The sequence below is a fragment of the Aphidius gifuensis genome, linkage group LG6 (assembly GCF_014905175.1).
Source record: "Aphidius gifuensis isolate YNYX2018 linkage group LG6, ASM1490517v1, whole genome shotgun sequence".
NCBI lineage: Eukaryota > Metazoa > Arthropoda > Insecta > Hymenoptera > Braconidae > Aphidius > Aphidius gifuensis.
The window spans coordinates 15,632,814-15,648,162 of NC_057793.1; the positions used below are offsets into that span (position 1 = coordinate 15,632,814).

General features: G+C 28.5%; 1 protein-coding gene across 2 annotated transcripts; it reads right to left on the reverse strand.

The window, feature by feature from the left end:
- Positions 1 to 664: 664 nt before the first annotated feature.
- Positions 665 to 14,824, reverse strand: LOC122859576 (BTB/POZ domain-containing adapter for CUL3-mediated RhoA degradation protein 3). Of its 2 annotated transcripts, none has more exons than XM_044163246.1 (5): positions 14,368 to 14,715; positions 13,946 to 14,293; positions 7,482 to 7,794; positions 7,238 to 7,388; positions 665 to 7,101 (listed from the first exon to the last, which is right to left on the reverse strand). In XM_044163246.1, the coding sequence occupies exons 2-5, from the start codon at positions 14,220 to 14,222 to the stop codon at positions 6,898 to 6,900; spliced, it is 945 nt and encodes a 314-aa protein (XP_044019181.1). In that variant the 5' UTR covers positions 14,223 to 14,293; positions 14,368 to 14,715; the 3' UTR covers positions 665 to 6,897. The 2 variants fall into 2 exon arrangements, with proteins under 2 accessions (XP_044019181.1, XP_044019180.1); XM_044163245.1 differs by having other exon boundaries at positions 666 to 7,101; positions 7,190 to 7,388; positions 14,368 to 14,824.
- Positions 14,825 to 15,349: the final 525 nt, after the last annotated feature.

Sequence of the window (15,349 nt, forward strand, 5' to 3'; positions counted from 1 at the left end):
AAATAATATAAAAATTCGTTAAAACAAAAAAAATTAAATTTTACTTTTAACTTTTAATTACAACTTTTAATATTTTAAAAGAGGGGAATATTCAATAATTACCAAAAAAATAATATTTCAATCAATTTATAAATTTAAAAAAAAATGTTACTTAAATATTAAAAAAAAAAAACAAACAAACAAAAAATATTTTCAGCTTAATTTGTAAATTTCTTCTGCGCGTCGAGAATTTTGGTGGTCAATTAATTCCGTGTGGGCGGCTAATTTACTAATGAATAATTCAATTTGAAATCAAAATAATAAATAACAATAATAATAATCAAAATATAAACAAAAAATAATATCAAAAAAATATAACAATAAAATTCATTCTACATCAATGAAAAACCTTGGATAAATAAAATATATAATAATAATTAATAGATTACAGAAATTAAAAATAAAAAAAAATACTTTTTTTTAACAAGAAACAAAAAAATCAACAAATTCAATATTAATAGATTGTTTTTTTTATTATTAAAATAAAATTAAAATCGAGGTAAGATAGGAGAATGGAAAATCAACAATATCACACTGAAATGAAACTGGAATCAAATAAAATGTAGGTCACGCTTGACTCGCATGGAGTAATTCTAGCCGTCGATTGTCCGTTAGAGGTCTCGAATAGGACGTTGAAAATTTTTTTTTGGATTAAATTAATTTTTTTTTGGGATTTAATATTTATAATTTTAAGTAAACAAAATGTAACAATAATGGTTGCCGCTCTTTATCCCGAATCAAACTCCCCGAATGGCTTTTTTTCCGAATGACCTCCGTCCTGAATGACCTTTTTCCAGAATACATTTTGCCCGAATGCATTTTTCCCGAACTATAAATCCCGAATATCATTTTTCCCGAATAACCTTTTTCCCGAGTATTTTTTTTCCCGAATAAATTTTTTTCAAGTGTATTATTTTATTTACGAGATCACTGGGCGCGCTTCGCGCGCCTGTTTTTCTTATAAACATGAGAAGATAGTTTTTTAAAAAATATTATCACAATCATACTTTCTCTTGATGTCATCATTCATTGAGCTATTTTGTAAAAATAGTAAATCACATTTATGTTTCAATTATTTTCATTGTTATTTAGTAATAATTTAAAAAAAAAAAACAACACTCTGTTCACACGAATAAAAGACAATTTTTAAAAAAGATAGAGTTTAAACAAATTCGTACAGCCACTGTTGAAGCAAAACTCATTTCTTTATGACATTTTTGTGGATGTTTAGTTCGAATATTTTTTATTTTACTATTCAGTTTTTCATGGCTGAGTATTTTTGATAACTTAATCATTCACGTTACGAAAAGAGCAAACTATAATTATGTTTTCTTATGTCTTTTAAAAAACCCTTCTCATAATTTACCCATAAAACTTTATTCATCAAGGTCTCGATCACTTTATTTTCGATTCTTTTATTTCTGTGATGCAATTCCCAATTAATTAATTAAACATTCACTTCAAAATTACTCATGTTCATAATAAAATATTTCTAAATAGAATTTTCCCGAAATCATGATTCCTATATTCAAAAAACACCTCATGAAAAAAACTACAGGAAAAAAAAAATGCAAATTTTATAAATTAATATGGTTAAGCTTGTGTTTTATTGTTTTAAATTGTAAATTTCATATTAAAAAAATATAAAAACACGTCTCCGTTTTTTCATTTTATTAATAAATAATTTTCACTTGATTTTGTCCTTAGATTCTTCTTTTCCTCCGTAAAATATTAATTATACAATTTTTTTATGATAAATTTTACTTTTCATTTTTGTCCGTGCAGTACTTCTATCCTAAAAAATTTTAAAATCAATTTTGACTCTTTTTTATATTTGCTATAACTTGTACACGAAATACGACGTTTCCTGCTTCAAGTCATGTACATAAAACATATATTTCTGAATAGAATTTTTGTGAAACTATGAATCTGAGACTTCAAACTCACCCTCAATAAAAATATCGACTTGTAGATAAAATAAATTCAAAAAGTGGCTAATATTTCGTTTTTCTTGAGCCATTTGTCAAATCATAAACTAAAGATCTGAAAAATCATGCGCCTATTTTAAAATCTTCTTTTTCAATTATTTTTCATTAATGTTGATTATTAATTTTCAAAAAAATTTCGACATTATATTTTCACGAATAACATATAATTTATAAAACAATGAAATTTCCGGCAACCTTTGTCGAAAAGAAATCCATTTTTTTGTAACATTTTTTTGCTTACTTCAAACATTTTCCATTTTACTATTCCGTTTTCAGGGGTATGTATATTTTTGATTAATTAATCATTCATTCACACAGAGTGAATTATTATGTTCTTAAATATTTAAAAAAAAAAAATTCTTCTTTATAAATATGATCCCGAGTGGAAATCTGGTCAGGCTAGCCTGATTTGACTTCAAGTCTTGATTGAGACTTGATCAATGTTCCCTTAACACACGCCTGATCGAAATTTGATCAATATTTGATCAAGATGCTTGATTAAGGATAACTCGATCAAGATTGGATCAAGGAACCCTTAACTCATCCTTATTAAGGCCAGCCTGATCAAAAATTGATCAAGGAAACCTCAACTTATCCTTAATAAGGGCAGCCTGATCAAGAATTGATCGAGACAACCTTAACTTATCCTTAATAAGGCCAGCCTGATCAAGAATTGATGAAGAAAACCTTAACTTCTCTTTATTAAGGCCAGTCTGATCAAAGAACTTCTTCAAAAAAATTCCCTAGCTTAGATACATGAAAATCTTGTGAGACTAATAAATATTTTCCAATGAAATTTTAGTGAGATCATGACTAATATCAAGACAACACCAACATATTATTACCTTTAAAGTTTCGAATCCTCATTTTATTTGTTTCAATTTCTTTTCATTACATAATTCACCACAACTTCTAAACAAAGTGTGACATTACTCATTTTCAAAAATTATTTATAAGATGTGAAAGAAGAAATTATAAAAATAAACACCTATGCCATTAATCATATCAACATGACCAGTTCCTCCAATAAATTATAACAGTCATATATTTATCAATAGTTATACTGAAATAATCAGTTTTTTTACTCAAAGAGACATGTATATATATGTATATATATATATTCTACTTTTTTGTCAAAATAGAATGATTACATTTTCAATTGTCAATAAAATTGTGAATAAAATGATTCCCTTTTTTTTTTTTCTTGTTTCTAAATAGAATGTATGTGGATATTATATAGATACATACTTTTATTTTCTTGTACATAAGCCTATTCATTTTTCCATCAACATATTAATAAAGTTATATATAAATCAGTTCATTTATCATCAATAAAAACAGTTATTATAATTTAAAGACTATTTTTTGTTCAAGCGATCTGTCAAATCTTGATTTGAAAATATATAAACAAATAAATTTATTGATTACCTTAACGACGGGAAAAAAAAAAAAATGTGAGTGACTGAGAAAGAAAATTTGTTTATTTATTTCATTAACAACCGACAAAGACAGAATGACAAATGACATGAGAATGACAAAGAAAACCAAATAACCAATCAAATCTTAGGAAGATCGATGACAACTGTCCTTTTTATATAAGGAATATCTCTTTATTTATTAGATTACAATATTATGTGCGATAGCTTTTAAAAATTCTAACTCTTGGAACGATTCATAACCAGCCACAAGGGACATTATTCTTTCCTGGAAATCTATCCATTTTCTTTTCGGCATAGCCCGGACTTTTCTTCCCAGACTCAGCTCTGCTATCATTATTTCTGCGTCAGCTTGTTCTTTTTGAAATTCACCAAGTGCAGAATACAAGTCAGGATCGTGTTTTCCAACAACAAGTTGAAAGCGATTATGCCACCCCTCGCTTATATTATTTGTTCTATGAGAACCAGACAAAGCCGCTTCATGCTGGTTCCACACAGATGGTGGATAACGGGGATTAATTCCTTTTTTTCTTCCTCGCGCTGTTACCCCAAGACCATAGGTCTTTTCAAAATATTCAAAAATCGGCAACAGCTCCTCAGGAGCATCTTCCTCCAGCAGAGAAAAAATGCGAGGAACATCTTCTTCCGGTACAAAAGCTAGTCCTAGCATCATGTGAGTATAGACTTTGATTGAACGATTATCTGGGTCATTGTATGCTACTTGAAGTCCAGCGGATTGAATCTGTCGATATACTGACTGACCAAGATGGAAAAAGCAACAGCTGAGAGGATAGTTTGGAAAAACTTCTTCACATGAATTTATAATTGCTTTTTCAAAGTCTGTCATGATCTTAGGCTGACCGCAATCAATTCTGTACTCATTGAAAGATAGATGTTGTGTGTTTGGCTACAATTAAAGCTAAGGAAAAAATGTAGCTAAGTAAAAACTCTAGCTGAGGAAAAGATGTAGCTGAAGGAAAAATTGAGCTGGTAAAATTATGTAGATATTGTGTTTTTGACTATAATTGAAGCTAAGTAAAAAATCTAGCTTATTATTAATTAAAAAGTAAAAACTATTCTGAATCCCTTTTTTATACTTTTATTGGACTTGGCAAAACTAGCCAAAACTTGAGAGCTAAAAATGAATCTACCTGAGAACAGTAGAATATCATAAACTGAGATAAGCCGTGACTCTCACCGCTGGTTTTCCTGTTTACTTAACCCTCAAAATCCTGAACACTGATACTCGACAATAATTATGAAGTTCTTCGTAGTATAAAATTGCAAAAAAATAAGTTTTTTTTTGTCACAAGTAACAATGCAGATATCAAATCAATGGATCAATGGCTGCGTCAATTCAATCCGGAAAGTCACTTTCGAATTGTCACAAAAACAATAACATGATTACAAAAATCACACTGTAACGTTTTTATTGCTTATATCTATTGCCACTAGATATTTAACGTAGGCGTAAGCCTACTAGTATTGTTTTTTGTACGACCAAATGAAAAAATAATCATATCTCAAAAAGTAAAGTAGATAGAAAGTTCGTACTAGCACCAAATTGAACCTTCGAAAAATTACTATAACCAAGGATATGATAAAAGTTTGCGTAATTTTTTATTAATTTATTATTAACAAAAGAAGATTGTTGATAAATTTTTTAGACGAATTATTAAGAAAACTAAAAACAAATCATGGATGCGATTTTTTGCCAGAATACTTAAAATTAAAAAATCTATTTATTTGAGAAATAACAATTTTTTTACGATTGTTAGAAATTTGTTAATTAACGAAAAATCTAATTTAACATTTTTTTAGATTTCGTATAACTCTTAAAAAATTGAACTTAAAAACTTCAATTTAGTCTCAAATTGTTAGTTTTTCGAATACCGAGAGCCACACTCTCTCGATAAAAATCGCTCCGAGCTCAAATTAATAAGCTATTAACAATTGTTTATAACAATAAGTACTATGCACTATCTTATAATGAAAAAATAACCATGAAGGATTGATTTTAACAGTTTGTTTGTAAATAGTGTGGCTCTCAGAAATTTGATAAAGAACTTTTTGAGCTTTATAAAATTTTTCTACGTTGATTTGTTCAAAAGTTATTCAATGCCTAAACAATTGTTGTCAATTCGGTTTTTCATATTTTTTAGAACGACTCGCGTTTATGCTGCAAACCTTCTTTACCTTGCTCGCTCGATCGGTAAAATCGGTATTTATGTTGATAAATAATTTTTAAAAAAAAATATTGAGGGTTGACACTTTAAATTTTGTTGTTTAAAGAATAAAAAAAAAACTATCAACTATTTTTTTTCTGTCACTGTATTTTAATACTCAATTTCTCTTTTTTATTAAAACTTTTTATAATTTTGCCGTTTTTAAATTAAAAAAAAAACAAAAAAAAAGTATAAATTGAATGTTTTTCCATAAATAAAGTGTTATTAATATAAAATTTGATAAATCTAATAAATATTTGATCTCAGAGCAGTAGGGACCACAAAGGCTTTTGCCGAAATTTTGAAAGTTTCCAATTTTCAACCGGGAACGAATTCGTTATCAAAATTTTTTGGGATTTCTTTTTAATTTAATCTTAATGACATAAAAGAAATTCCTTTGTAACCACTTTGATATTTCTTTACGATTCTCGTGAATAATTATATTTCTAATGATTTTTGTAAAATTTTACAGAGACAAATATACTTTTAATATAATAATTGCGAAGACAGCGTCTTGATCGACGTTGTTTTGACTCATAAGTTTGTGAAATAACGAAAAAAAAAAACCACCCATATGCAAAAGAAGAATTCCTCAAAAAAGTTGAAATACTATCAAATTCGTTGAAAACTACAAATATACTGAAGTAACAGAAGGAAATGATAGGCTGATATTGATAGTCTTAAATTTGTGAACATTTTTAACAATGTTTTATTGTACCGATCACTTTTTTTTCCTTTATTTGATCTATTAAGTCAATAATAGATATAATTTTCATGAATATGTGTAATTTTTGCACAAGTATTTTTCGTTTAGAATTTGACATGACAATCAATTTTTCTAATACTTTGGCACAAAACACAATTTCAAGTACTTGTATTTGTCACTGCATAATGAAATAAACAGCTTAGAAACTCATTCATTCTCTTCTTTTCAATTATTAATTATTTTTAAATAGTAGTATTATCTATCATAACTGATTTTTTACAAACAAAACAAGGTTAAGGTTTACGTTAAAATTTTCTTAGTTAGAAATTAGTTGGTATCTACTGTAGCAACGTCAGAGAGTGATCGGATCGCTTCCTACATTTATGACAGACAAACTATTCCCACGCAGAATCTTGCAGCTAGAACTTCCATGAAAAATCGGGCATGTGGACACATCGCCTGAAGAAGGCACGGTCTATAATGTGCCTATTTTATCCCCGATATCAATTAGTATTTAGTTTATTTGTACGAAGCCGAGTGAGCCCAGTGCGTTCACCTTCTTCTTCGTCAGATGTGCACGGTGGACCATTACCAACTGCTCCTCTCGATGATGTTGCCTGCATTAAGTCTTGGTCTGGTCCATTTCTATTTTCGTATAACAAAATATTCAACGTTTCTTCGTAAATCCGGGCCTCAGGAAATTCAACCTTTTCAATAATAAAATTACTTTTGTTAAATAATTTGAATTAATATAACTTTTGTTATAGATTTTATCATCTTAATTGAATAAATTACTTTTGTGTGTTTTTTATCAGTTGTATAAACAATAGAATGACAACATACTTCAGATATTTTTCTACCATGTCCATAAAATGACCAACAACATATTTCAATTGACCACAAAACATCTTTAATAAACAAAATTCTTCCATTGAACCTCAATGCCATTTTGTCAAACAATTCAATATTTTTTAATAAATTATCATCTGATGTGCTGAAAAAGAGATGACAGAAAAAACGAAACATTAGTATTTTTCTAACTTTCTAAAAAATCTATTGAAAATTATTTTTAAATTAGTATCTCTACCTTGTGTATGAATATTTATTGTTATGCCTATTAAGCAGAAGTTTAACAATGGGTTTCGACGTACTGCTGATTAATAATTGTTCTTCACTTTGTGATGTTATAAGAGCAACCCTGCATATCGGTTTGGCATCTCTTTGTTTTCTTCGTAGTGCCTCAGCACAAGATTCTGTTAATTCATTAATACAATAATACTTCGATTCAGCCGATAATTCGAGTAATTCATTCGTATTTTCTGGTAATGCAACTGTACCATCTCTAAGAAAATTTAATACAGTGCCAAAATGCTTGCCACAACGATCAATCAATACCCAACCTGTAATTATTATCAAAACGTAATATAATAAAGTAGACATTAGTTCTTCGATAAGTTCTGTTTATTCGAGGTATAGTGTGGTATGAAACATTCTAAAATGTGTGTACAAAAAATTCTTCCATCTTCATTATTTTTTTATGGAAAAAAAAATTTTTTTTTTAATTCAGAAAAATATAAAAACTTTGAAATTTTTCAGAATTTCAAAATTTTTCTAAATTAAACAAAAAAGGGTGGTATCAGCACTAAGGAGTAGGGGAAAATCTAAAAAAAAAATTCTAGCTGTATTTTTTGTTGCGTTACCGTGAAAAAAAAAAAAAATCAAAAAAATCCGAGGGGTCGAGGAAAAATTAACAGTTTCATATTTATTCATCAATTTAACATCATAATTGAATTTAATTGAAAAAAAATTCTTTGTATTTTCTTTAAATTTACAATTAATCATTACATCTGCACTTTTTTTTATCACGATTTGCACCAATCAACCTCATAATTATTATGAATTAAAAAAAAATTGTCAGAATAAATTGTATTGTTACATTGGATAAATTATTCATTATTTATCAATTTATGAATTTGATTAAAAATTATAAATTCATCAATAAATATTGAATGCAATTAATTAAACCTCAAAATTAATATCAATCAAGTGGTTTGTAGTTTGACACATTTTTTTGACAATTGACGATAACAAAATAAGGAGATAAATCGCGAATAAAAACAGTTATTACCAACGTAACAGAAAAAATCGAGATTATATATAATTTGAAAAATAACAAAAGGAAAGAGATTATAATGAAAAAGAAAGTATAAAGTCAACTGCCCTGGCGAAATGACATTTTTAATTTTTTCCAATTTTCTGCGATTTTAAAAAATCAGAGAAAATTGGAAAAAATCGGAAATAGACGGAGATAATCGGAATGAATACTTTTTCGCTTTACTTCGATTTTTCTTTGAAATTTTACTTCAACAATATCAGAGTGAAGCGAAGTACGAACTATAGGAGAAATACGAGCTATAATGCGGAGAAAAACGGATAAAATTGGAGATATATCGACGAAAAATTTTACTTTTCAGACAAGAGGATAAGCCTTCTCCTACACTGTAAAAATTTTTAGTTGAAATTAAGACAAAAATTTCTGCAGAATAGAAATTTTTGTCTAGGAAAAAAAAACGTTTGAAAGAAACAAAAAGCGGTTTGATTGAAGAAAAAAATATGTCTTCTTGAAAACGAAAAAAATCCTCAACTTTATATTTTTTAGGTTCAATTCGAGTATCAGAAACATCAAATACAGTAAAAATAAATTTATTTCAAACGACTAATATCCTTCATTTGAAATAATTGCAGGAATTGAATTAATTTTTTTTTTTCTTATTTAATAAATAAATGATTTGGTTCTATTCAAAACAAAATTGTCTAAATTTTAGACAATATTGCGTCTTGCTTCATACCATAATAGACTTCGTTTTCAACAAAAGTGTCTAATTTTTAGACACTGTTTCGTCTTGATTTATAAAAGACTTGGTTTGCTTCAAAACAAAAGTGTCTAAATTTTAGACAATATTACGTCTTGCTTTATAACAAATTTGATTTTTATTAAAACGAAATTGTCTAAATTTTAGACACTATTGCGTCTTGCTTTATAACATGTTTGGTTTCATTGTCAAGAAAATTGTCTAAATTTTAGACAATGTCGTCTTGCTTCATAAATGATTTGGTTTAATTCAAAACAAAATTGTGTAAATTTTAGACACTTTTTGTCTTGATGTAGATACTTGTACGCCTTGATTTATGAATAAAGTCCCTCAATTTTATATACAATTTGTCTTCTTACATGCAATAATATTCTTTGAATAAAAATAATAACATTCTTTTTTCATTGACACATATTGCCTCGAATCAATACTTAATTTTTTTTTTTCAAGACTTCATTTTCTAAATTAAAAGCAATAATAGAATAACTCAAGACGTAAAAAGATATTTTAAAAGTTTTATAATGAAAAAAAAAAAAAAAATTATATTTTGTATTGTTAATTAGTCTTTATTATATTGATGTCTATTTATATGCCTACCTATCATGGAAAACCTAAACCTATTTTTTTGTCTTAACCGGGAACCGAACCTACTATCTTCTAATTTCTAAACGCATATCTTAGCCCGCGCGGCCATCGCATGATTATAATTTCAATGTGATTTTTGTAAACTTAAAGTACACGTTGGCTAACATAGAATAAATTTGCAAAGTCTTGTAATAAAAAAAATATTTAATTATATTTTATTGAACAAATTTTAAATTCTTGAAGGAACAAAATGTTAGGTGTCTCAATTTAAATTTATAAATTCGTTTAATTTATAAATTTGTTTCATTATAAAGAATTACCCATGTCTAAATATTTATAATTGATCATAAATGAATAGTTCTTTCAATAAAACAAATAAAGAATTACCACTACCGTAGACATTGGAACCAAAATGATTTTGGAACGCGCCCCTGGACCATTTATACGTTTCAGTAAGATAGCAAAAACATGGTAGCTGAAAAAAAAAATTATACAACTAAAAAATCGATTTTTTTTTTTTCAAAAAAACCTTGACATCGATTTATGGGATTTTACAAAGTGAATTTTTTTAATCTCTAAACAATCTATTTTATACTTGAAGCTGGAAAATTGGCAGGGCAAGGGGTCAAAATTTCACAAACATATCGTTACCATATGTACCGAATCTCAAATCAGGACATTTTGTGTAGCAACCTCCTCCCCCCTCCCTCATGCAATTTATTTGATTGTCAGCTATTAAGGTTGATTCCGAATATCTGAATTATTGATAGACTTTCGATTTTTTTGGCTTATTTTCTAAATGAAATAATTATCTATATTGTGAATTTTTTTGAATTTTTTCTTGTTTGCTTTTTTCGAGATATTTACTGTCAAAGTTGACAACTTTAACACACAAGGTATACGCGTTACCTCATGTTTTTATACGAATAACTTTTTTTTGTGTTGATTCAAAACTGTACATTTACTATCAAATTGTAGCCCTGGACAAGACAAAATTTTGATAATTATTTCAATTTTTTCTTCTTTTTCATTTAATAAATATATTTAACTTTTAAACTATTAAACTTTGCTACCCAGGTAGGAATCGCCCAGCCGTAACGATTGTAACAAGCTTGGTACAAGCTTGATTTCCAACCCTCGTGTCCCAAGTTTGTGTCGAGCTTGTTACGATGGTCTGACCCTAGGCTCACACAAAGCCTTGGAAATCAGTCTTGTGTCAAGATTGGATTTTAAGTTTAAAACAAGCTTGGATTACAAGTTTGTGTCAAGATTGGATTACAAGTTTGTGTCAACATTGGATTTTAAGTTTGACACAAGCTTGGTATACCAAGCGTAAACATGACATTTATTTCGATTCATCAGGCATTATAATTGTGTCAAGCCTGTACTTTTTTATTTTACCCGGCCTCATACGAGCGTTGTGTCAAGCTCGTTTTATCAAGCTTGACACGAGACTTGACTTGTGCATATATTCAATTAAAAAAAAAAAAGTTATAATATTTAGATCCACATATAGAGTGTAAATAGAAATTTCAAATAGCAATTATTAGGTTTTGAGTATCGTGCTAATCTGTTACAAGGACTGTGTATTAAGTCTTGAATATATCTTTGATTCATATCAAAATTTTTTGTGAGTCTGTTATAAATACCCCGGTGGTTGACGTGATAGAGCATCGGATTTCCACGTGAGAGACCTAGGATCGATCCCCCAGTACGCCGTTTATTTTCGCTCAAATTATTATCGTTAATTCAACTTGGGTCGTGTAAATAATAATAATGTCAAAAATAATAAATTAATAATAATAATAATTTATATTTATTTATAATTTTTTTTGCAAGACTGTGTCAAGCTTGGATTCAAAGCTTGTGTCAAGCTTGGATTCGAAGCTTGTGTCAAGCTTGGATTCGAAGCTTGACACAAGCAAATACATGGTTATCATTCCAGGCTCTTACCAAGCTTGACACAAGCTTGTCCCAATCGTCGATTCCTACCTGGGCAGATGCGCAGCACACTGACATGAACACAAGCATGGTTTTGGCGTACGACGTAAACTTTGTTTGCTAGTGTGTTGCCGCGCACACACATACTACTAAAGAACTTGGTTTTTTCATCAGTGGCGCCACAAAAATTTCAGGACACGGGAATAAAAAATAGCGTTATTAATATACGGGCCCTTCGTGGCATAAATATTGGTACGGCGATGGGACTTGGAATCAACCTTAATGATTATAATAGTTTCAAAAATTTTATGCCCCTGATTTTTACTTTTTTTTATATTGAATGAATATATTGATAAAAATTAATATCTAATAAAATTAAATGATAAAACAATGCAATGACGATATTTTTTATCACTTAGAATAAACATAGAAAAAATATACACGTAGAAAGAATCAAGAAAAACGATGGTTTCGTAATTTATTTTTTAAACCTTCATATGAGATTAATTGAGGAAAAAAAAATATTAAACTAAATACTGACCAATCCGCATATGGTAAGCTTACACACATATTTTTTTGATACTTTCTTTTTCTTGGTTAAAATAAGATCGATTATGCACAAAAGATTTAAGAATAACAAAAAAAAATATATGTGTGTAAGCTTACCATATGCGGATTTGTCAGTATTTAGTTTAATTTTTTTTTTTCCTCAATTAATCTCATATGAAGGTTTAAAAAATCCTCAATTGTCGTTTTCCCTGGATCTTATTTTTTTGATACTTTCTTTTTCTTGGTTAAAATCAGATCGATTATGCACAAAAGATTTAAGAATAACAAAAAAAAATATAAGATCCAGGGAAAACGACAATGACCAGAGAAGCCTCAGAAACCAACAGTCAAACCATGAACTGGCGTAGAAACTATCTTTTTTATGAAGGGGTATTGCTATTACCGATAGAAAACATTCATCTGTAAGAAAAAAAAAAAATATCGAAGTTCTATTATCATTTATAAATACTAAGACTAATTGAATTTTTCGATATGTGATTTACCAAATAAGATATGTAAGATCATAAAATAAATCAATTGACGTTGTTCCAATACTATAAGCAATTTATAAACAATCAAAATGTAATCTGAATAACCAATGATGCTTTTCTATTTTATACTAAAAAGGTTCGCAGTCATAAAGGCTTAGTTGCAGTATTGAAATCATCACCAGAAAATAAAGTATAACTTAGTTACAACTTATGAAATAATTGTCCTGGAGAGTTCGTTTGAGGCCTCAAAGACGAGTCTCTTATGAGCATTCCGTTTGTCATAACTTTCCGGCTCTGATAAAACCATTTATCAGAAAAAAAATAAAACCTAGAAACTTTTTTTCCGACGAGTAATGATGACATTTTCGACCATGCTACGGGTGTAGACTCACGGCAAGCTGACTTTCGCTTGTAAACTTGGCCGACGTATCTCTAAAGCTAGTAAATAAAAGCTAGTATGATCATAATTTTGAGACTAATTTTTTATTGTTGAATAATATTTTCATAACGTTGAATCTAGTATCTGAAAAAAAAATTTTTTTCCATAAAAAAATGATGAAGATGAAAAAATTTTCTCAATTAAAAAAACAATATACGGAATCGTGGTCCCACTTTAATTTTACGGAAAATACGTTGACCTTATCTCAGAAATCTTTCAGAAGTAAAATTTTTCATTCAAAGAAAAAGGGTGGTATCATCACCAAGGAGTAGAGGGAAAATTTCGAAAAAAATTCCAGCCGTATTTTTTGTTGAGTTACCTTGAAAAACAAACACATCAAAAAAATCCGAGGAGTCAAGAGAAAATGCTCTAACATTGCACTTGGAATATATTTATATATATATATATATATATATATATATATAAATGTAATATCAAAATGTCAGCCAACTACTGCACCTTTGTAACTGATTACCTTTCCATATAATTTGGGGATGGAAAGCACAAATCGATTCGGTTTTTCTATTCTTTCAATATTCCTAAATTGATATTTAAGGAAAAAAACACAAACATGACAAGTTTACAAAATTTTAACAATTAATATATGGCTAAGATTCCGAGGTTTTTATGTGCTTATAATTATATGTTTCATTTAGCGTCATGTTAAAAATACCTTCTGAATCTGTCTGCACATCCATTCGTCCAGAAAACATAGCACGGAGCATTGTTTCATACTTTCTGAGTGTACTAATTGTTGTATAATGAAGAGAACCACCAACATTGAGCTTGACATACTCAGATGGATATTTAATCACCGGATGATGATCACCTGACATGCTTGGAGTACTTAGGAGAAGAGTTGGTGCAGAAGTCGACGTCAATGTTGGTGACGACGTTTCTGACAGCGATGATAGTGATGGCTCAATTTTGTCAGCCGTCAAAATCAACATCCAGATATAATCGAAACAACGTCGATCAAGACGCTGTCCTCGCAATTATTATATTAAAAGTATATTTATATCTGTAAAATTTTACAAAAATCATTAGAAATATAATCATTTCCGAGAATCGTAAATAAATATCAAAGTTGTTTACTTTTATGTCATTAAGATTCAATTAAAAAGAAATCCTATAAAATATCTAGTGGCAATAGATATAAGCAATAAAAACGTTACAGTGTGATTTTTATAATCGTGTTATTGTTTTTGTGACAATTTGAATGTGGCTTTCCGGATTGAATTGACGCAGCCGTTGATGCATTAATTTGATATCTGCATTGTTACTAATGACAAAAAAAACTTATTTTTTTGCAATTTTATACTACGAAGAACTTCATAATTATTGTCAAGTATCAGTGTTCAGGATTTTGAAGGTTAAGTAAACAGGAAAACTTATCGATGCACGTATGTAAGTTTCAAGAAGACTAGAAAATGAGAAGATAAAACATTTGTTTTCAAGGTACACTGGTGTATCATACAGCATCGATACATCTCCATTATCATACGCCATGTATCATTAGAGTTCGAAAAACTACCAACTGCAGCGCTGACATCAGCCCTTGACCAAAAAAAAGACAGAACAAAATATTCTTATTCACTCCAATTCACTCTAGCCTGTACAATTATGTTTAAATATCTTCTTGGACCATTCAGGTGCATGCAGTTCAATTGAGTTTAATTATTAATGTAAATTTATTGATTAAAATATCCAATAACATCTTATTTATTTATATTTTTTAATAAATTTAAAGGTCATCTTATTACTCAAGTTGTTCGAGGAATGTCATTTCTTGCAAAATCTTTTTATAATTTTTTTGAGTTGAAACAAAAAATTCTAATTTCAACGTGCTTTCAATTACACCTCTTTCAACAGTTAAATAGATAAATGAATCAATTAAATACTATACAAAAGTTTTCTTTAAATAAACTAATTCCTAGTCTAAACTAATTCTACAGCGAAATTTTCTATAATGAATTAAAATAATTGTAGCCATGCGGCTGAAGAACTAATTTAGACTACAAATTTTTTTATTTAGTTCCATCCATTCCTCAGATACATTTGCTAATTGTTTTTTTAT

Bases quoted from the DNA above. Each gene is read 5' to 3' on its own strand.
- LOC122859576 (XM_044163245.1), bottom strand. From the start codon at position 14,222: ATGTTGATTTTGACGGCTGACAAAATTGAGCCATCACTATCATCGCTG. The intron at 7,795-13,945 runs GTATTTTTAACA...TAATAATTACAG, and splicing joins TGTGCAGACAGATTCAGAAG to GTTGGGTATTGATTGATCGT. The intron at 7,389-7,481 runs GTAGAGATACTA...TCTCTTTTTCAG, and splicing joins AATAAATATTCATACACAAG to CACATCAGATGATAATTTAT.